This window comes from Mesoplodon densirostris, chromosome 15 (genome assembly GCF_025265405.1).
Source record: "Mesoplodon densirostris isolate mMesDen1 chromosome 15, mMesDen1 primary haplotype, whole genome shotgun sequence".
NCBI classification, from domain to species: domain Eukaryota; kingdom Metazoa; phylum Chordata; class Mammalia; order Artiodactyla; family Ziphiidae; genus Mesoplodon; species Mesoplodon densirostris.
The window spans coordinates 11,821,238-11,843,370 of NC_082675.1; the positions used below are offsets into that span (position 1 = coordinate 11,821,238).

Below are 22,133 nucleotides of genomic sequence, written 5' to 3' on the forward strand. Positions count from 1 at the left end.
TGCCTCTCTGTCGGCCCCTGCCCCCTGCCCTATTTTCTTCCTGCAGGACCACATCCCTGTTCCTTACCAGCCAGACTCTAGCAGCAATCCCTCGTCCACAACGTCCTCCACGCCATCCTCGCCAGCACCCCCGCTCCCTCCCAGTGCCACGCCGCCTTCTCCCCTACACCCTTCTCCACAGTGCACAAGGCAGCAGAAGAACCTCAACCTGCCAGGTACCTCCATGCTTGGGAAGCTACAGGGGGGAGCTCTGGGTTCGTGCCAGAGCCATTTCTGGACCAGTCCATGCGTAAAGGCAATGGGTTGGAAGCATATGGATTGAGTCTTACCATATGCAGGGCAGTAGCTACCTATTACCTTATTTGATCTTTAGAGTAGCCATAGCGTAAGTACGATCAGCTCCATTTTACAGATGAGGAAACAGAGGCTCAGAGAGGTAAAGGGACTCTTAGAGACTCAGTCTTTTGGGAAGCAGCAACCCAGGGTCTCCACCCAAGTCTGAGTCACAGGGGGAGCCATTGGCTCTGGAGCTGCCCGTCGTCTTATAAGCTAAATCAGTTGAAACTGGCAACAGGGCTGCATTCTGAGTCCTACCCCAGACATCAGGACAGGGCTCTGAATGAGCAGGCTGGTGTCCGAATTTCAGTATCCAGCTCTCTCATGTCCCTGCCCTGAGACCTCTGACTTCAGTTTTCTCATCTCTGAAAGGATATAGGTGGACGAGAGGACCCCAAAAGGCCTTCCAGCTCACAAACTCCAGGGCACTTGGCTGCTGACCTGAGACTATGTGCTGGGCTGTGAGATGGTGGAGAGGCTGTCATGTGATGCTTTGGCTTCTCGGACTCAAGAAAGGGCTCTCTCTCTGCTCTTAGGCAGGCCAGACCTAAGAGTCTTCCTACCCCTTCCGGGGCCCGGCCCAGCCCACTTGCCATTCTAGGGCCCCAGGGACATTTCCAGTTCAGCCGTATTGGCAGCATCATAGCTGACTTCAAGACAGAGGCTGGTGGGATGAGGCCTGGCTTGGCCCGTTGGGACCAAAGTCTAGGTCTGTGTTGTTCAACATGGTACCCACTAGTCACGCATGGCTGTTTAAGTTTAAACTAGTTAGGGCTTCCCTGGTGGCACAGTGGTTAAGAATCCGCCTGCCAATGCAGGGGACACGGGTTCGAGCCCTGGTCTGGGAAGATCCCACATGCCACGGAGCAACTAAGCCCGTGTGCCGCAACTACTGAGCCTGCGCTCTAGAGCCCGTGAGCCACAACTACTGAGCCTGTGCTCTAGAGCCAGCGAGCCACAACTACTGAGCCTGCGTGCCACAACTACTGAAGCTTCTGCGCCTAGAGCCTGTGCTCCGCAACGAGAAGCCACCACAACGAGAAGCCCGTGCACTGCAATGAAGAGTAGCCCCCACTTGCCACAACTAGAGAAAGCCTGCGCACAGCAACGAAGACCCACTGCAGCCAAAAATAAATAAATAAAATAAGTAAATTTTAAAAAAATTTAAACGAATTAAAATTAAATATAATTAAAATTTTAATTCCTCAGTCACACTAGCCACATTTCAAGTGCTTGCGAGCCACATGTGGCTAGTCGCTGCCATACTGGACAGCACAGGTACAGATCATTTCCCACCATTGCAGAAAGTTCCACTGGACAGTGCTGGTCTAGGGGCTGGTCTCCTCCTGAGCCAGCGAGCTTCACGCAGGGGGACAATATCCCAGGTCCGCAGCCACAGGTCACACCTGCAAGCCTAAGTAGCCGTGAGAGAATATCTGGGAAACGAACAAAGACCCAACCCCACATCTGGACAACACCCAGATACAACCACCCATTGAGGACAAGCTGATCACATCACCTGCCCACACTGCTTTGACCTGGGCTGTGTCCAAAGGGATAGAGTGTGTTTTAAAACTTGCATCATGGAAATTTTTTGGTTAAGTCCAAGCCCGAGGCAGCCTCATACCTGTGGTGTGAGGGCCACTCACCTGGCAGCCAGCAAGGACCATAACGGGAGTCAGCAGCTGGAATCATTTCAGTAAGTGCCCCTGAGTCAACAAGGCAACAATTGCCCAGCATTTCCGTAGACTGAGGGTTCCCACCAGCACCCCAAGCCATTTCCACTTCTCTGGAAGGAGGGGAATGGAAAAAAGGCCCTTTGACACCCCATGACCCCCCAATTTCTGGAGGGAGGGGCTGGGTCCTTTCCTAGAGCTGTACCACCTGTGACCCAAGACACACACTTAGGGCTCTTTTCCCAGTAACTGTTTGCTACTTGTTTATGGGTGAGGGGAGGGGGGGCGGGAAAGAACCTCTTAAGGGAGAACCACGCATCGAAGCACCACAGCTCTTTTCATCTCCAGAAGACTGCCGGCATCTTTTTTTTTTTTTTTTTTTTTGCAGTACGCGGGCCTCTCACTGTTGTGGCCTCTCCTGCCATGGAGCACAGGCTCCAGACACGCAGGCCCAGCCTCCATGGCTCACGGGCCCAGCCGCTCCGCGGCGCATGGGATCCTCCCAGACCGGGGCACGGACCCGCGTCCCCTGCATCGGCAAGCAGACCCCCAACCACTGCGCCACCAGGGAAGCCCATCCAGCATCTTTAAACAAGAGACCTGACTCACCAGGGGTAGTCACCGTTCCATCAGTTCCTTTGTCCCTTCCGTCAGAGCCCCAGGGACGGGTCTTGGCCAAGTTGCAGTGCTTGCCTGCCAGTGGATCTGCATCTACTCCATGGCAGGTCCCAACAGTGTCCTGACCCTCTTTGGGGAGTGGGCTAAGGGGTTCTTTGGGGAGTGGGCTAAGGGGTCCTTTGGGGGAAGGCACTTTAGAACAGCAGTTAGGAGTGTGGGTTCTGGAGCCAGGCTGCTTGGGTTCAAATCCCAGCTCCGTCACTGAATAACTGCGTGACGTTGAACAAACTGCTTGCCTCTCTGTGCCTCTGTTTCCTCATCTGTACAACGGGGATAATAATAGTACCTACTGTGTAGACTCCTCGAAGGGCTAAACGTTACCATATATGTACAGAGCTTAGCAGAGCACCTGTCTTGTCAAAGAGCTCAACAAAGGTGAGCTATTTTCATTATTATTAGATAAACACAGGAATAGCAAATTACTGTGGCTACCACTGCTAAGTAATCCGGGCCTAACTAGAATTGTGGAAATAAAGATGAAATCCCCATATACCATGGTATTGGGAGTAAGAATCAAATTAAACTTTGGGGTTAGGTAATTTGGCATTGACTGTCAAAGTTTCAAATGTACATTCCGTGGACCAGCAAAATCACTTCTCAGAATTTATATACAGAAATGTTTGCAAAGGCCATGGGGATCTGTATGTGAGGATTTCATGGCAACAGTAAAAAAATTGGACTCAACCCAAATGCCCATCAGGAGGGGAGTGTTTGAATACGCTAATATATCTATATAACCAAATACTCAGCCACCCTTAAAAAGAATGGAGTAGCTCTTTGTAAATATCCTGACATGGAAAGATAGCCACAATATCTTTTAAGTGGAAAATAAGTGATGTGCAAAGCAACTGGTATAATAACATCCTATTTATTGTAAAATGGTTTTATGTACTTGTATATGTATGTTTAAATGTGCGTGTGTATATATATGTTTGTATAGGCACACAGATGTCTGCAAGCCTTCATGGCAGGCGTTCTAAGAAAAGGAATTTTCTTTTATGCACTTCTGTAATGTATATAAGAGCAAGGAATATGCACCCGTTTTATAATTGAATAATAACAGTAAAATGCAATGTCGACAGGGAAAACAAAATAGGACCCTCCAGAAGGACCGCCAGACCCTCCCTCTGTCTTAGGCAGTTTTCGCAAAATTCCCCCAGGGTGACAGGCATCTGTTCTGTTCATACAAGGCCCTGGTCACCTGTTATACTCTAGACTGTGAGCCTCTGTTGATGGGAAAAGGAGCTTTGGCTCTGGTTTCCTGCCAGATGTTGAGTTTTCTGAAGACTATTCAAGCTAACGCCTAGGCATAAAAATGTCCCTGGCATTGATTGATCTAGAATATTCTTTCTCTAAAACAGGCTGTGCGGTTAATGGTCATTTGGCTCATTTGCTAACCTCAAGGCACCCACAGGCTTGGTGGGATTTGCGATTGTGCTCTACTGGTCGGCTGGACCTCCTTGTTTTCCGCCACTCCCTTAAGAAGCCTGGTGCCATGTTGGACATGGCACAGTGTAGGATGGAGTCAAGAGGGCTACATTTGGATCCCAGATTTGCCCCTTCCCACCTCTGTGGCCTTGAGTATGGTACTGGCCCTGTTTAGATCTCAGTTTCTCATCTGTAAAATGGGTCTAAATTGCAAGCTTGTGTGACATTTGATGTGGGAAGGTACATGAAGGGGCTTTGTAAGGGACTGTTGTGTGGGTTTTAGAGGCTGGAGTGTTCAAATGCCTTCTTTCTTGGGCGTAACCTAGTGCCGTGTTTAGTGTCTCTCTCCTGCCTCAGAACATCAGCTCCATGAGACTAGGAAACTAGTCTGCTTCATCCACCCCTCTGTGCCCAAAGCCCATCATAGGGCCCACTGTTGAAGGCACTGATTAGATGTCTGCTGAATGAGTGAGTGAACAAGTGACTTGAGGCTCATGCACTGCCCAGAGCTGCAGGGTTTTTTTGTTTTCCTTTAAACTGTCTTCTGGCCCTCAGACTGCATTCATCCATTCTGATATCCTTAATGGGTATTTATTAAGCATCTACTACACACCAGGTACTGTACAAGGCACCACGTATGGAGCAAAGCACAAACCAGAAATGCCCTGTAAAAGTTTGCCGTTGCAGCTGTAGCAAATCACCACGAGCTTAGAGGCTTAAAGCATCAGAAATTTATTATCTTATGGTTATGGAGGTCAGAAGTCCAAAATCAGTTTCACTGGACTCAAAATCAAGGAGTTTGCAGAGCTGGTTTCTTTTGGAGGTTCTAGGAAGGAATCCATTTCCTTGCCTTTTCCCAGCTTCTAGAGGCTGCCTGCATTCCTTTGCTCATGGCCTCGCATCACTCCAGCCTCTGCCTCTGTTATCACATCTCCTGTGATTCTCTCTGACTTGGATCCTCCTGCCTCCCTCTCGTAAGGACCCTTGTCATTATGTTTCGGGTTCACCCAGAGAATCCAGGATAATCTCCTCATCTCAAGATCCTTAACTTCCTCACATCTGCAAAGTCCCTTTTGTCACGTAAGGTAACATATTCACGGGTTCCAGTGGCTAGGATATGACCATCTTAGGGATGGGGGTTGGGGAGAGGGCATCATTCTGCCTGTCACAGTCTCTGTTCTCATGGAGTTTATAGCTTAGTGGGAGAGACAGGTGTTAGCCGAGCAAACATACACATGAAAATAGGATTATAAGTTGTGATAAGTGCTGTGAAGGGAAAGAACAGTGCTATGAGCAAATTCAAGAAGAGAACAAGTTTAGGCTGAAAGGTCCGAGGCAGCTGAGTCCTGAAAACTGGCCAGAGAGGGCTGGTGGGAAGTTGTCCAGGCGAAGAGAGGAGAACACATGCAAAGCCCCTGCCACGGGAAAGAGCTGGAAAAAAATGTCCCAATGGCTGGAGTGCCATAAACAAGGCACCAAGCAAGACTCAGAGCTGCAGGGCTGAGGCCTGGCAGGGCCTTGTAGGGCTTGGCAGGAATTTAGATTTTATTTAAGACCCAATGAGAGGCAGCTGCAAGGTTTAGGCAGGGGATATTTTGATCTTTCTTCTTTCCTTCTAGATCCTTCCTTTCAGATGACCACTCAGGCTGCTCTCTGGGGAGCCCATAGGGAGGGAATGGGGGCTTCAGAGTGGAAGAGCCTTCAAAGTGGCCTGCTTGTCTCTCTGACCTCTGGTCATCTGCAGCCTCCCAGTTCCTGGGTCCTCTTTGATGCCAGAGAGCCAGGAGCCACTCGGGTTCCTCTGCTGCCCCTCGGACCGCTTCTCGCTGGTGTCCGTCATCAGCAGGAAGAACAGGCAAGATTCACAGTGCCCTTTCCCTCCTCCTCTGGCCAAGACTCTCTCCCTTTCGGCCGTCAGGACCGAGCTGTTAGCAGGCACTTGAAGGGGTCCAGGCGGAGGTTGGCTCTGGGCGGGGAGGCATTTGCCAGGTGTCCCGTTACCTGACACCTGTCCCGTCTCAGAGTGCTGCCTTCTCTCCATCACCAGCCCCGCCTCCTTAAAAGGACACTTAACTGCCAGCTAACCTTTTCTGCAGACACTGAATCCTCAGTCCCAGCTGGGGAGGGAAGAGATCAACTAAGTCTCTTGACAATCCCAGGTAGTTTTTCTTCTTTTAATTTTAGCCCCTTGTTGACTAACAAAATGTCTGCCTGCAATGAAAAAACCTAAGTTATCTAATGGAAGAAAGGTCCCTGACATCATGGAGGTTGGATTTCTTTTAAAGCTTTGTTCTGTACCCTTGAAGGAGTTGCTTCCCAGCCCAGGCACTTCATTTTCCAGAATCAAAAATGCATCCATGGGCTTCCCTGGTGGCGCAGTGGTTGAGAGTCCACCTGCCGATGCAGGGGACACGGGTTCGTGACCTGGTCCGGGAAGATCCCACATGCCGTGGAGCGGCTGGGCCCGTGAGCCATGGCCACTGAGCCTGTGCATCCAGAGCCTGTGCTCTGCAACGGGAGAGGCCACAACAGTGAGAGGCCCGCGTACCGAAAAAAAAAAAAAAGCATCCATTTCAATTCCAACTAGCTGAGATATTTAGGAATTGCTGTGCTAACAGAGAGTTGAGTAATCCAACAAACGTGAGCAGCTTACCCACTGGGTTCAAGGCACCAAACCAGGTGCTTGGGATCCTGAGATGCCAGGACTTGCTGTCCATCCCAGGGGGAATTTATAAATCAACTGCACCCTCAGGGGCAGCTAATGACTTAGCTCTTTGAAACTATCTGACTGTCTATGAACTATAAAGCATTCTTGTCTGTTAGTTAAGAGAGCTTAGAAAGAGATCGGCTTATGCATCGCAGCTGATCCTGATTCTGTGTGTTCTATGCCCTCTTATGTCATGATGAGCTCAGCCCTATGAAGGAGGGATTTTTATTATCCCCATTTTACACCTCTGGAAACTGAGACTTGGAGAGAGTTGCAGAAGCTTTTATAAGCAATCAAGGAAGAACAAGAATTCAACCCTACAGGATCAGCTTCTAGACTCCAGACTTGGAACCACTGTACTAATTCTTGGTGAGCCAGCTTGTCGCTGAATGAATAAAACTGTTTCCGGAAGTATATTCACCAACTCAGACTCATATCTGATCCCATCCCTGCTCACTGCCTTTACTTGAGGGTATAAAACTCTGTGTGACCTATCCCCCACCCCTGACACCCCTTGTACTCCCTGGTCCAGGCCCTCCACCCTACTGGAATAGTGGTAACATTGGAAACCTTGGGAATGTCCAGAACAACTCCAGTGAACAGACTGGAAGTAAAATGAATTGTAAGAGAACGAGCAGTGAATTTGAGGAAGTTTCTGTTATATGATTTTTCCCTAAATATGGAAATTAATTCATGCCTGTGGTAGGCAGAATAATAGTCCCCCAAAGAGGACCACACTCTAATCCTGGGTTCTGTGAATATGTTACTTTATTCTGCAAAAAGACCTTTGCAGCTGTTACCAAATTAAGAATCTTGAGGTGGAAAGATTACCCTGGATTATCTGGGTGGACTCGAAATGCAATCATGAGGATCCTTATAAGAGCGAGATGAGAAGTTCAAAGACAGTAGAAGGCAATGTCGGGACGGAAGCAGAGATTGGGGTGATGGGACTGTGAACCAAGAAATGCAGGCGGGCTCTACAGCTGGAAAAGGCAAGGAGTGGATTCTCCTTTGGAGCCTCCAGAAAGAATCAGTCCTGCCAACACCTTCATTTAGCCCCTTACAACTGTTTCTAGACTTCTGACCTCCAGAACTCGAAGAGGATAAAGTACTGTTTTAAGCCATCCAGTTAATGGTAAGTTATTACAGCAGCAATAAGAAAACTAATACAATGCTCAGTGCAGCAAATTGGAAAAACACAAGAAACACATAAAGGACTTTTTCCAGTTTTATTGAGATACAGTTGACATATAACATTGTATAAGTTTAAGGATATAATGATTTGATATATGTATCTGTTGCAAAATAACATCCATCACCTCACATAGTTATCAATTGTTTTTCCTTGTGATGAGAACTTTTAACATCTACTCTCTTAGCATCTTTCAAATAGACGATACAGTATTGTTAATTACAGTCGCCATGCTGTACATCACATCCTCAGGACTTATTTGTCTTATGACGAGACATTTGTACCTTTTGACCACCTTCACCCAATGCTCCTACCCCCATTCCCCACTTCTGGCAATCACAGATCTGATCTCTGTTTCCATGAGTTTGTTTTTTTATAGATTCTGCATGTGAGATCATACTGTTTGTCTTTCTCTGTCTGACTTATTTCACTTAGCATAATACCCTCTAGGTCCATCCACGTTGTCACAAATGACAAGATTTCATTCTTTATTATGGCTGAATAGTTTGCAATTGTGTGTATGTATGTGTATGTGTGTGTGTATGTATGTGTGTGTATATACATACATACATATATATATATATATATATGTATGTATATATTCTTTATCCATTTGTCTGTTGATGGGCACTTAGGTTGTTTCCATGTCTTTGGGATAGTGATTTCTTTTCCTTCGGATATATACCCAGAAGTGGAATCGCTGGATCATATGGTAGTTCTAATTTTAATTTTTTTAGGAACCCCCATACTGTTTTCCATAGTGTCTCTACCAATTTACATTCCCACCAACAATGCACAAGGGCTTCCTTTCCTTTACATCTTTACCAACACTTGTTACTTCTTGTCTTTTTGATAATAGACATCCTAACAGTTGTGAGGTGATACCTTACTGTGGTCATAATAGATTTTTTTAAGCCACTGTCATCGCTCTGCCAGAAGGGAGAAGATTACTGTGTTAGATTATGGCTTTAGAGACTTTTCTCTGTGTATACGTGTGTCCTTATGCATTGAACAAAGATGGGTTGTGCTCAGGATGGCTCTCTGAGTTGGGGTGCTCTGTTTTCAGGGAGTGTCAGTGGGAGGGTTGGCTTGGATGTTTCCGGCTTCTTTACACATGTTCTCAGTCCCTTGGAATTCGGGGTGTCTGCAAAAGTCTGGAAACCTCAGGGGCGGGCAGAGAACCACAGGTGGCCGCAGGAGCCCCATTTGTTACCTGAAGGGGCCCCCGGGGCAGCGCTCACTGTGATGTTTTCTTTCTTTTGCAAGCGTCCCACTACTACAAATACAGGCAGCAGTTCATTTTCCCAGGTGAGTTTCACGTGAACTCAGTTCCTCCCGAGCAAGCCCTGTGAGGTGTGGCAGCTGCTGGAGGGGATGGAGGCGAAGGTTGCCGGGGTGAATGAGCCCCAAGAGGATGGGGTGGAATCCCCAGACCACAGGCTGGTGACTGGCTATGGAGGTGGAGGAGGAAAGGTGCGGGGTCCAAGGGCACAATGGCACCGACGAGGTCCCAGAGCACAGTAGGAAGCCCTGAGTGGGTGGTCTGCAGTGCAAGGATGGGCAAGGGTGAGGAGGGGTCTAGAACCACGTGGCAGGGGAGAGATGGTCAAAGGGGCTTGAATCGGGCACTGGGAGACGTGAAACCAAGTGGCCTCATCATCCCAAAGGGGACTCAGGAGTGAGGAGGATCCAGTGGGTGCTTCAGGCCAGAGGCTTAGGGCCTCCAGCAGCCCCCAGGTGACAGTGGGGAACTTTGTTCAGGATGTCATCTAGACCACTCGTGCACCTAGGCAGGTAAATTCAAGTGGCCAGGGAAGGGAGAGAGGGGATTGGGAAGCCCCAGGGACTCATGGTCTGGTGAGAAGTTCTCAGCTGCCAGCATCTCCCGGGAATCAGGCTCTTGGGGGTGGTTGTGGACCCCGAGTTTGGTTTCTTACTGTCTAATCTTTGACTCTCAGATGTGGTGCCGGTGCCAGAGACGCCGACCCGGGCACCCCAGGTCATCCTGCATCCAGTGACCTCGAATCCAATGTAAGTGGAACAGAGACCTTTTCCCCTGCCCTTCAGTTTGCTCAGGGTCCATGTCTTCTTTCTTCCTTCTCCTGGAATTGATGGGGTGAGAGGCGGGGGAGAAGTATGAGGGGGCCATAGAGATAAGGGAATAACTCAAGCTAAGAGAGAGAGAGTGTGACAGCCCAGGCCAAGAGAGGGACAGTACCCATCCCCTTGAGTCACTTCTGCCTTGTGTCCCTGGCCCTGCCGATGAAGTGTGATTTCCAGGGGCCAGACCATTTCCTTCAGACCCCCAGACCCTCCTATGATCAGAAAGACCACTTCCCCCAGGCAATAACTGGAGCTTAATGAAAAGGCAATTATTCTACATCATTATCCCCCTTTTAAAAAGGATAATTTAGGTTTATACCAGGGATCAGCAACTTACAGCCTGTGGGACAAATCCAACTTTCAGCATATTTTTATAAATAAAGTTTTATTGGAACACAGCCATGCCCATTTGTTCACGATGTGCTGTCTATGGAGGCTTTCAGACTACAACAGCAGAGATGAGTAGTTGCAACAGAGACTGTATGGCCTGCAAAGTGTAAAATATCTACTACCTGGCCCTTTGCAGAACAAGTTTGCTGATCCCTGGTTTATAATATTATAAAAATAAAATAAGCTAATTTTGCGAAATTTGGACTATTCTATAAAAAAAAGAAAAGTAATCACTTATAATTGCACCACTCTTAGAAGTGTGCTCTATTCATATTTTACATACTTGTGATCCACACTATATGCAATTTCCATCCTGCTCTGTTTATCCCTTAATGCTATAACAGCACATTTTTTCATATTATTCTGGGCTCTTCATACACATTGATTTTAATGAATGTAAAATATCATATCGATGCGGAATAATTTCCTTAACCATTTCCCTACCTCTGGATCTTACATCTTCCTATATCTCACTGTTGTAAACAACTCTGCAACAAACATCTTTGTGTGTGGTGTCTTTAGCATCCTTAAGATACAGACCCTCTTTCCAGGTGGTCTATTGCTTGTGCAGCCAAAGTGAAATCACCTTCCTTAACTTCTTTGGTTGTGACCCAAGTCTGGGGCATGCTAGGGACCTAATTTTGATTTGACTTCTTTCCCAACTCACATTTTTTGCCTATTTGGTTTTTCTTCTGGCTACCCTAGCTGCTACATCCTTTCTGACCCATGTTATAGCCTTTGTTAAAGACCCAAATGGTACATTTCTGAAATCAAAGGAGGAGCAATTTGTCTAGGGATATTGTGCTGACATCTAGCTCCAGATCATTTCTCTGCTGCACATAAACCAATTCCACAATTTGTGCAAGATGAACTCCAGGTTATTAACTGAGAGTCAGGGAGTGCCAGTGAAAAACGGAGTCAATAAGTGCCTGCGATCTGCTTAAGTGTGCGTGGAGTGATGGGAACTGACTCTTTGCAGAAGGGAAATCATTTAATAGCCCTGGCTGCTATAATCACGCCTTGATGCAAGCAGAGGCGAGCTGTCCATTTTGTTGGGCATGAGGAAGGACTCCAGCTGCATTGTTACACCCAAATCTCCCCCAGTGCGTCAGGTTTCCAGCATGTCAGCTGTTATGATGTGGTTTCTGCCTTCCCAAGCTGTACTATAAATTATTGTTAATAGGGTGGCAAATGTTACTTCTTTCTCCTTCTTTGAGTTCTTACAGTCTTCCAGACTCCCCCTCACCACTCCTCCTCCAGCAAGTGGACTGACTCTGTCTGCAGGGTCAGCAGCTTTCTGGGTGGGGTCTGAGGGTCAAGATAGGGGAGGTCCCCCTCAAATGAGGAGATGGGTCGGGGGAATCTGCTAAGCTTCCACTGCGGAAGTAGGAAGGGGGTGTGGTGGCCATTGTGATCCCTTCCTCCCACCAGTTCCAGCTCACACTGTAAGCACATCCTCTGCTCTAAAAACCCACTCCCCCCAAATCCTTTAACACATATGGTGCCCCACATCTCCATCACATACCATGTGCTCCAACACGCCCACACATCCCCAATACATCACCAGTTACACCGTCAAGAATGGCACGCCCCCTCCCCCAGCATCCCCAGTATGTACACCCAACTCACACGCACGCAGAACAACCCCTGCACAGAGCACATTCCATAATACCCACTCAGTCCTCGGTGGACACTTAGCACTCACATTGTGCCCCCAGCACCCATACCCAGCTTGTTCCAGCTGGGTATGGGTGCTGGGGGCACAATGTGCCCCAGCTCGGTACACAGCTCAGAACACAACTGCAGCTCACAAGCTCATGAATGCATGAGTCACACACACACACACACACACTCCTGTGTCTTCCACGCTAGTACAGTCTGGCTTCCTCCTCCTCATTCTCACCCTGCATGTGTCTTCTGAACGTGATTGGCAAGGTGCAACTCAAAACACTGCTAACTTTCAAATATATCCAGTAATCCTCTCTCCTGGGAATGTCCACACCCTCCATTTGTTCAATACATACCTAACTTTCAACCCTTGTTACCTGTAGACTTTCTGCACAACAGTAGTAATATAAATATTCCTATAAATATAAAAATATTCCTATATAAATATAAAAGTCAGGAAGCCATGTCAATTTCAACTCTGTATCCCTCTAAAGGTCTGGCACTGTTCCTGGCACATAACTCTAACCAAATGAATGAATGAATAAATGAGCAAAAAACCAAATGAACACTAGGATCCTTCCAAAAGATTCAGAACCGTAGAGATCTGATTTATTCTTTCCTAGGAAACACCTAGAGCTCTAAGGATCCTGCCATCCATGGCATTTAGGCCAGTTTATAAGGAAACTGCTAGATTAGTGGAAAGCAACAAAGAAAAATGAGCCCTGAGCAGGCCAGAAAATCTATTTAAGACAATGTCCTTGCACACCACTCCTTGGTGTCAAGGTTATGGATTATTCTAGACACAAGCATTGAGGTGAAATTGGAGAAAAAGGCTTGGTGGTGAGGACTTCTCATTTTAAGACATTTCTTACATGGATCAAGTCAATGCATGGACCCATCTATTCACCTGAGGGTCACGTTTATTTTTCTTTCTTTAAAGCTTGGAAGGAAATCCATTACTTCAAATTGAAGTGGAGCCAACCTCAGAGGTGAGAACCGGAGAGCAATGAAGCAACTTTTTCGGGGGGCTACCCACTTGGCAAAGCTGATTGATGTCTTTGATGACGCAGAGGGCTTGGGGTGGGCTGGGGGTGCAGTGGCCCTGTTTGATGGCTGTTCTAACTCCGGGACGACTAACGAGCGGGTGGCCCCTCCCGGCACTGAGCCTAATGGGCCGTTATATGGTGTGCATCACGGAAAAGCTAGTTGTGCAGAAGTTGGCAAGTGATTTGCATTCTTAGTTGAAAATTCAGCTCAGAGCTGGGTGAGTACCAAGGGGGATGTGCCCCACTGCTTTCTAAAGAACATGTGGTAGGAGGAGACGGGAGCCTCAGGGACACTGGCTTGGCGGGCTGTTGAGAATGTTCTGGGGCTTCTTCCCACCTGCCAGAGCCCCTGGAGGAATAAATGAAGTTTGCGGGGTGAGAACCAGAGCCCTGACTCCTTGGCTCTGCTGGTCTGTCCTGAACTGAAGGGAGTGGAGTCAGGGTTTCCAGAGAAAATCATGTCCTTTTCTGGAACCATTGTGGTAGTTGGAAAATGACCGTGAAAGAAGGTGTATTTCCTGTGTCATTTCTCCTGAGTGTGCCATTGGGGACAGCTTGCTCAGGTTTGGGGTCAGAGAGACCTGTACCCAGCCAAGGGGCCACCTTCTCCGGCTGTCTTGTCAGACTCCAAGCCCCTGAAAATCCCCCCAGCTCAGGCACCTGCTGCTCCCCCATTCCAGCCAAAGAACCCAAGGGGCAGGACCCTGCAGCCCCAGGTGCCCCCAGACACCAGGCTGGGAAGGTAGGTCCCTGGGCCTTGAGTGTCTTACTGTTGCAGTGGTCACGTCTAAGTGTGCCTGAGTCATGTGGGCGTGTAGGGTAAAAATGCAGAGTCCTGGCCCTGGCCTTATGACATTCTGGTTCAGAAAATCTGGGCGGGGCCTAGGAATCTGTATTTTCTAAGCCATCCCAGTGGATGTTTCCTACAGGCAGTCAGGTCTGTGCAAAGAACTCAACAGATCTTCGCCTTATTGAAAACCTCCCACCACCCCCAGGGGCAGATGTCATTAGCCCCACTTTATGATGAGGAAAAGAAGGCCCAGAGAAGTGAAGTGACTTGCCCAAGGTCACACAGCAGCCAGATTCCAGCTCATTTGGTCTGAGCGTTAGGCTCATTCTGTCAACCTCTCCCTCTTGGATCTCAGCTGCACAGGAACCCCAGGCCTCTGGCCTGTGCTGAGTAGCTCTGACATCTCTCAGTTTCTGCCTCGTCAATTCCAAATTCCCTGGGGAAGCGAAGGCCCTCCGTGTCGAAGGTTGTCACGTGTTATATGCAGGTGTATGGTGTACCCGTATTTCAGCCTGTCGTCTTTCTTACTCCCACATAAATAATCAGGCCCACATAAATAATCAGGCAAGTCAAAACATCATGGTCGAGTAGGAGGGCATCAGATATTAGGATTTGATTGGCCTGAATCTTAATCCTAGCTCAGCCTGGCTGCCTGACCAGAGCTAGGCACTTCCCACAGGGACCAACCATCCCCATTTGCCAGTTTTCCAAGTGTGAGACTTTCAGTGCCCAAACGGACAAAGTCATGGGAAACCGGAATACGTGGTCCTCCTGGCATTTCCCCTCTGTGAGCCTCAGTTTCCCTGTAGCACAAGAGGGATGGATTGCCAGGATCTCCCTTTCTGCTCCTTCATTGCAGTACAGTGATAGGCAGGAGGTACCTGGGCAAATAGAGAGACACGCGTGCACCAGCCGAAAACACACAGTGGGGCACAGTGGGACCCGGCGTGCAGGTGGGGCAGTGGCAGGAACTGACCCCTCTCCCCCTCTGGCCGCAGAACGAGGAGGGTCGCGACGAGGCCGAGGAGTCGGAGGATGACTTTGAGGAGATGAACCTGTCCCTGCTCTCGGCCCGGAGCTTCCCACGCAAGGCCAGCCAGACCAGCATCTTCCTTCAGGAGTGGGACATCCCCTTTGAGCAGCTGGAGATCGGCGAGCTCATCGGGAAGGGCCGCTTCGGGCAGGTGTACCATGGCCGCTGGCACGGGGAGGTGGCCATCCGGCTGATCGACATTGAGAGGGATAATGAAGACCAGCTGAAGGCCTTCAAGCGGGAGGTGATGGCCTACAGGCAGACGCGGCACGAGAACGTGGTGCTCTTCATGGGCGCCTGCATGAGCCCACCCCACTTGGCCATCATCACCAGGTCAGTCCCACCCGGGCTCCCTGCCCGTACGCTCATTCCCAAAGCCCTGCTTCCGGCAGCGTTGAGAAATGCGGGTTCTGGTGAATTCAACATTCTGGTAAATAGAGAGTCTCTGGCTTTACCAATCACAACTTATATGGTTTGAAGATTTGAGAGTCCAGAAAATACGATTAATGCTAGAACTCTTTGACAGAGTTGTGCCCTGGAGCAGGCACCACATGGGAAGGTCAGAAAGGCTGGTTTTAAACCCGTCTGTGCTCCATATTTGTGAAACAGCGTCTCCGAGACTCACTTTCTCCAAATGTAAATTGAATGGATTAGGCTAAAACAGGGGTCAGCAAACTTTCTCTCTAGAGGGCCCAACAGTATTTTTGGCTTTGCAGGCCATACAGTTTCTCTAGTGACTGCTCAACTCTGCTACTGTAGTGTGAAAGCAGGCTCAGACAAGATGTAAATGGTTGTAGGTGGCTGTGTGCCAATAAAACATTATTAACACAACCAGGCGATGGGCTGGGTTTGGCCTGCAGACCCTAGTTTGTTGACCCCTGGACTGACATTCTGATGACTTGCTCTGGCTTTCATTAAAATAGCAGAGCCCTTTTGTAGAACTCTACCGTGGTTGTTTTAAATATCCAGGATCCATGGTCTATAACTGCACAAAAGGGGTAGTTAACAGAGAACTGACATTAAGAAAATGTCACGTGATAGGAACTTTCTTGGACTTGCTCTCTCTAAGCTGTAGGCATTGGAAAAAAATAGCTTTGGTTTCAGTTGAACAGCTGTGGAACATCCTTTGGTGTGTTTTTAAACTCTGGCCTTTGCTCCTCTGTTGCATTAGGACTGGCCACAGCAGCAGTGTTCTTGGTGTGTCCTGTGAGGCCAAGTGTCCATTAGGAGTCTTCTCATTCTTATTCTCAACCCAAGCAATAACATCCCAAATACACAAGCCTCACATTTTGGCAGGTGCCATAGTGGGAGCTGTGGGCTCAGGGAAGAGCTGCTATGTCTTTGATCTGTTCCCTTGTGATCCATACAAAGCCTTTTTGAGTCCATTTGTAAGACCTGGGTGATCGGTAGAAGGTGTGTTATTGTCTGTCACCATTGATTATGCAGTTGGTAGGTTGACTGGAACCCCCGTGTCAGATGGTAAGTGCTTGCAAAGGACTAGAGATCTAAGGATGGCCCTTCAACCCTCCTTAAACCAGGGTAGAAATTGGCAGTTCTCAACTCTACACAGGACCAGAAGTGACTCTCAAATAATCAGCCTAGATCATATTCAGGGGCTGAGCTGTTAGGTGAGTGTATCAGTAAACTTTTGCTGAGTAACAAATACCCCAAAGTCACAGTTTCTTTCTAGTCTGCAAACAGTTCTGGGCTGAGCCAGGCTCAGTAGTTGGGCTCTCGGATGTGTCTGTGGTCCGCTGGCTGGTCAGACTGAGGGCCGGTCAGTCTCAGACGCCCTCACTCAAGTGTCTGCTGGTTGGCAGACGGTCAGCTGGGGTGCCTCAGTTCTTCTCCACACAGCCTCTCATCCCCCCAACAGGCCAGCCTAGGCTTATTCCCATGGGTGGTCTTCAGGGTTCCAAATGCAGCAAGATAACAAGAGGTCAAGCCCTGTTGGACAAGTGCCTTTCACATCTCTGTCTGCGTTGCATTGGCTGATGTCCATTGGCCAAAGCAAGTCACATGGCCAACCTCCATCCAAGGCATGGAGAACAGAATCTGCCTTTGGATGGGAGGATTTGCAATGCCATGTTGCAAGAATGTGGATGCAGGGAGAGAGACAGTCTGTGGCCATTCTTACCACCTACCGCTGCATGTAAGACCCTTACCTCCCTTTTCTTTCCCCTTTCTAGTATGTATCATCTATATTAGCAGGCTGTCAACGGTCCTTTACTTGAGGTGCACAAGTCTGGTTGGAAGGTGGTCTTTCCCCCACCACTGGCCTTCTGCCCACTGTTCCCACCAGTCTGTTTACCCAACTTTCTCTCTGGTCAGCCCCTCACCTTCTGACCTGCTAACCCCTCTTTTTCAAATCCCCAAATTAGAAATTTGAAATCCATCATCTCTTCTCCTTTGCCTAGACCCTCTAAGGACTTCCCAGCCTCTGACTTTTTCAGGGGTATCAGTGGAACCCAGTTACCCAAGCCTCCCTCCCCTCTTTCCCAAGGGCTGGCTAATTGGAAATGGATGGACTCAGTCAGCAGCCATCCTTGAAAAAAGAGTGGTCATTATGAAAATGTGTTGCTCCCCCTGCAAGCCAGCTGCATTGGCAGCCCCTTTTCTATTACATACAAAATTCTGAGTCCCCCTCCCCAAGCACCATAACTGCCTGCAGATTTCACAAATAGCGCAGCCTTTTCCTGGCACCATGATAAAGACTCTGCAGCTTTGGGACATATAATTGGTCTCTGAAGTGTTTTGGTATTTTGTTTGAAGAAGCCAGATGAGCCCCAAAGAAGTGGCATTTATTCCATATTATTGTGTCACTGTATATTTATCTTAGGGAGCGGCTGAGTGCCCTCCTCTCTCCCGTTCAGCAACGTCCACTTGTTGGCCACCCAGGTTTCTTATCTGAACATTCAGTTTGAAACCAAATATTTGAGTAATTTGATTAATCACTCGCATTCGTGCAGTTGGTTGGCAGAGGTTGATGGTTGGATGATAGCCAACCAACTGGAACAGTTTCTGGACCCTGGATTTATTTTACAGGGAACATAAGACCAGATAATTACCTGGCATATTCCGGATAAATTCACAATGGCGTGTTCTAGCCAATTACCTAGTAATTATCGTTGAAGTTAACAAGTATTTCTAAGATTAGCTTCCTTGTAATGCAATGTGTACGGCTCTTGGGGAATGAGTAATAACCAACTAGTTACCCAATTGCTAGATCCACAAATGCAATTAGCAGCAGTATTGCTAAATCGTTTCACGATTGGGTCATTATGAGATGATTGCAAAGCTATCGACAGCGGCACAATTGCTCATTTTTTAAAACTGCAGATGGAATTTGAAAGCCAATAAAGATAGAGTTGAATGAAAGCATCTCTTATCCTTCTACCTTGCTGCAGCGTTTCTTTTTTTTTTTTTCTTTTTAACATCTTTATTGGAGTATAATTGCTTTACAATGGTGTGTTAGTTTCTGCTTTACAACAAGGTGAATCGGTTATACATATACATATGTTCCCATATCTCTTCCCTCTTAGTCTCCCTCTCTCCCACCCTCCCTATCCCACCCCTCTAGGTGATCACAAAGCACTGAGCTGATCTCCCTGTGCCATGCGGCTGCTTCCCACTAGCTATCCACCCTACGTTTGGTAGTGTATATATGTCCGTGCCACTCTCGCACTTCGTCACAGCTTACCCTTCCCCCTCCCCATATCCTCAAGTCCATGCTGTAGTAGGTCTGTGTCTTTATTCCTGTCCTACCCCTAGGCTCTTCATGACATTTTTTTTCTTAGATTCCATATATATGTGTTAGCATATGGTATGTGTTTTTCTCCTTCTGACTTACTTCATTCTGTATGACAGACTCCAGGTCCATCCACCTCACTACAAATAGCTCAATTTCGTTTCTTTTTATGGCTGAGTAATATTCCATTGTATATATGTGCCACATCTTCTTTATCCATTCATCTGCTGATGGACACTTAGGTTGCTTCCATGTCCTGGCTATTGTAAATAGAGCTGCAATGAACATTTTGGTACATGACTCTTTTTGAATTATGGTTTTCTCAGGGTATATGCCCAGGAGTGGGATTGCTGGGTCGTATGGTAGTTCTATTTTTAGTTTTTTAAGGAACCTCCATACTGTTCTCCATAGTGGCTGTATCAATTTACATCCCCACCAACAGTGCAAGAGGGTTCCCTTTTCTCCACACCCTCTCCAGCATTTATTGTTTGTAGATTTTTTGATCATGGCCATTCTGACTGGTGTGAGATGATATCTCATTGTAGTTTTGATTTGCATTTCTCTAATGATTAGTGATGTTGAGCATCCTTTCATGTGTTTGTTGGCAATCTGTATATCTTCTTTGGAGAAATGTCTGTTTAGGTCTTCTGCCCATTTTTGGATTGGGTTGTTTGTTGTTTTGTTATTGAGCTGCATGAGCTGCTTGTAAATTTTGGAGATGAATCTTTTGTCAGTTGCTTCATTTGCAAATATTTTCTCCCATTCTGAGGGTTGTCTTTTTGTCTTGTTTATGGTTTCCTTTGCTGTGCAAAAGCTTTTAAGTTTCATTAGGTCCCATTTGTTTATTTTTGGTTTTATTTCCATATCTCTAGGAGATGGGTCAGAAAGGATCTTGCTGTGATTTATGTCATAGAGTGTTCTGCCTATGTTTTCCTCTAAGAGTTTTATAGTGTCTGGCCTTACATTTAGATCTTTAATCCATTTTGAGCTTATTTTTGTGTATGGTGTTAAAGAGTGTTCTAATTTCATACTTTTACATGTAGCTGTCCAGTTTTCCCAGCACCACTTATTGAAGAGGCTGTCTTTTCTCCACTATATATTCTTGCCTCCTTTATCAAAGTTAAGGTGACCATATGTGTATGGGTTTATCTCTGGGCTTTCTAACCTGTTCCATTGATCTATCTTTCTGTTTCTGTGCCAGTACCATACTGTCTTGATTACTGTAGCTTGGTAGTATAGCCTGAAGTCAGGGAGCCTGATTCCTCCAGCTCCATTTTTCGTTCTAAAGATTGCTTTGGCTATACGGGGTCTTTTGTGTTTCCATACAAATTGTGAAATTTTTTGTTCTAGTTCTGTAAAAAATGCCAGTGGTAATTTCATAGGGATTGCATTGAATCTGTAGATTGCTTTGGGTAGTAGAGTCATTTTCACAATGTTGATTCTTCCAATCCAAGAACATGGTACATCTCTCCATCTATTTGTATCATCTTTAATTTCTTTCATCAGTGTCTTATAATTTTCTGCATACAGGTCTTTTGTCTCCTTAGGTAGGTTTATTCCTAGATATTTTATTCTTTTTGTTGCAATGGTAAATGGGAGTGTTTTCTTAATTTCACTTTCAGATTTTTCATCATTAGTGTATAGGAATGCCAGAGATTTCTGTGCATCAATTTTGTATCCTGCTACTTTATCAAATTCATTGATTAGCTCTAGTAGTTTTCTGGTAGCATCTTTAGGATTCTCTATGTATAGTGTCATGTCATCTGCAAACAGTGACAGCTTTACTTCTTCTTTTCTGATTTGGATTCCTTTTATTTCTTTTTCTTCTCTGATTGCTGTGACTAGAACTTGCAAAACTATGTTGATTAAGAGTGGTGAGAGTGGACAACCTTGTCTTATTCCTGATCTTAGTGGAAATGCTTTCAGTTTTTCACCATTGAGGACAATGTTGGCTGTGGGTTTGTCATATATGGCCTTTATTATGTTGAGGAAAGTTCCTCTGTGCCTACTTTCTGCAAGGTTTTTATCATAAATGGGTGTTGAATTTTGTCAAAAGCTTTCTCTGCATCTATTGAGATGATCATATGGTTTTTCTCCTTCAATTTGTTAATATGGTGTATCACGTTGATTGATTTGCGTATATCTAAGAATCCTTGCATTCCTGGAATAAACCCCACTTGATCATGGTGTATGATCCTTTTCATGTGCTGTTGGATTCTGTTTGCTAGTATTTTGTTGAGGATTTTTGCATCTATGTTCATCAGTGATATTGGCCTGTAGTTTTCTTTCTTTGTGACATCCTTGTCTGGTTTTGGTATCAAGGTGATGGTGGCCTCGTAGAACGAGTTTGGGAGTGTTCCTCCCTCTGCTATATTTTGGAAGAGTTTGAGAAGGATAGGTGTTAGCTCTTCTCTAAATGCTTGATAGAATTCGCCTGTGAAGCCATCTGGTCCTGGGCTTTTGTTTGTTGGAAGATTTTTTATCACAGTTTCAATTTCAGTGCTTGTGATTGGTCTGTTCATATTTTCTATTTCTTCCTGGTTCAGTCTCGGCAGGTTGTGCATTTCTAAGAATTTGTCCATTTCTTCCAGGTTGTCCATTTTATTGGCATAGAGTTGTTTGTAGTAATCTCTCACGATCTTTTGTATTTCTGCAGTGTCAGTTGTTACTTCTCCTTTTTCATTTCTAAGTCTATTGATTTGAGTCTTCTCCCTTTTTTTCTTGATGAGTCTGGCTAATGGTTTATCAATTTTGTTTATCTTCTCAAAGAACCAGCTTTTAGTTTTATTGATCTTCGCTATCGTTTCCTTCATTTCTTTTTCATTTACTTCTGCTCTGATCTTTATGATTTCTTTCCTTCTGCTAAATTTGGGGGGTTTTTGTTCTTCTTTCTCTAATTGCTTTAGGTGCAAGGTTAGGTTGTTTATTTGAGATGTTTCCTGTTTCTTAAGGTAGGATTGTATTGCTATAAACTTCCCTCTTAGAACTGCTCTTGCTGCATCTCATAGTTTGGGGTCGTCGTGTCTCCATTGTCATTTGTTTCTAGGTATTTTCTGATTTCCTCTTTGATATCTCCAGTGATCACTTCGTTATTAAGTAGTGTATTGTTTAGCCTCCATGTGTTTGTATTTTTTACAGATCTTTTCCTGTAATTGATATCTAGTCTCATAGCGATGTGGTCGGAAAAGATACTTGATACGATTTCATTTTTCTTAAATTTACCAAGGCTAGTTTTGTGACCCAAGATATGATCTATCCTGGAGAATGTTCCATGAGCACTTGAGAAAAATGTGTATTCCATTGTTTTTGGATGGAATGTCCTATAAATATCAATTAAG

At 46.4% G+C, this 22,133-nt stretch overlaps 1 protein-coding gene across 1 annotated transcript in view; it reads left to right on the forward strand.

Moving 5' to 3' along the window:
- KSR2 (kinase suppressor of ras 2) overlaps positions 1-22,133 on the forward strand; it is a 400,863-nt gene that overhangs the window by 328,213 nt on the left and 50,517 nt on the right. Inside the window, exons 10-14 of the mRNA XM_060119067.1 lie at positions 47-215; positions 9,284-9,325; positions 9,976-10,048; positions 13,119-13,167; positions 15,013-15,380. Coding sequence (XP_059975050.1) covers positions 47-215; positions 9,284-9,325; positions 9,976-10,048; positions 13,119-13,167; positions 15,013-15,380 — 701 coding nt within the window. The remainder of the gene's footprint in view (positions 1-46; positions 216-9,283; positions 9,326-9,975; positions 10,049-13,118; positions 13,168-15,012; positions 15,381-22,133) is intronic.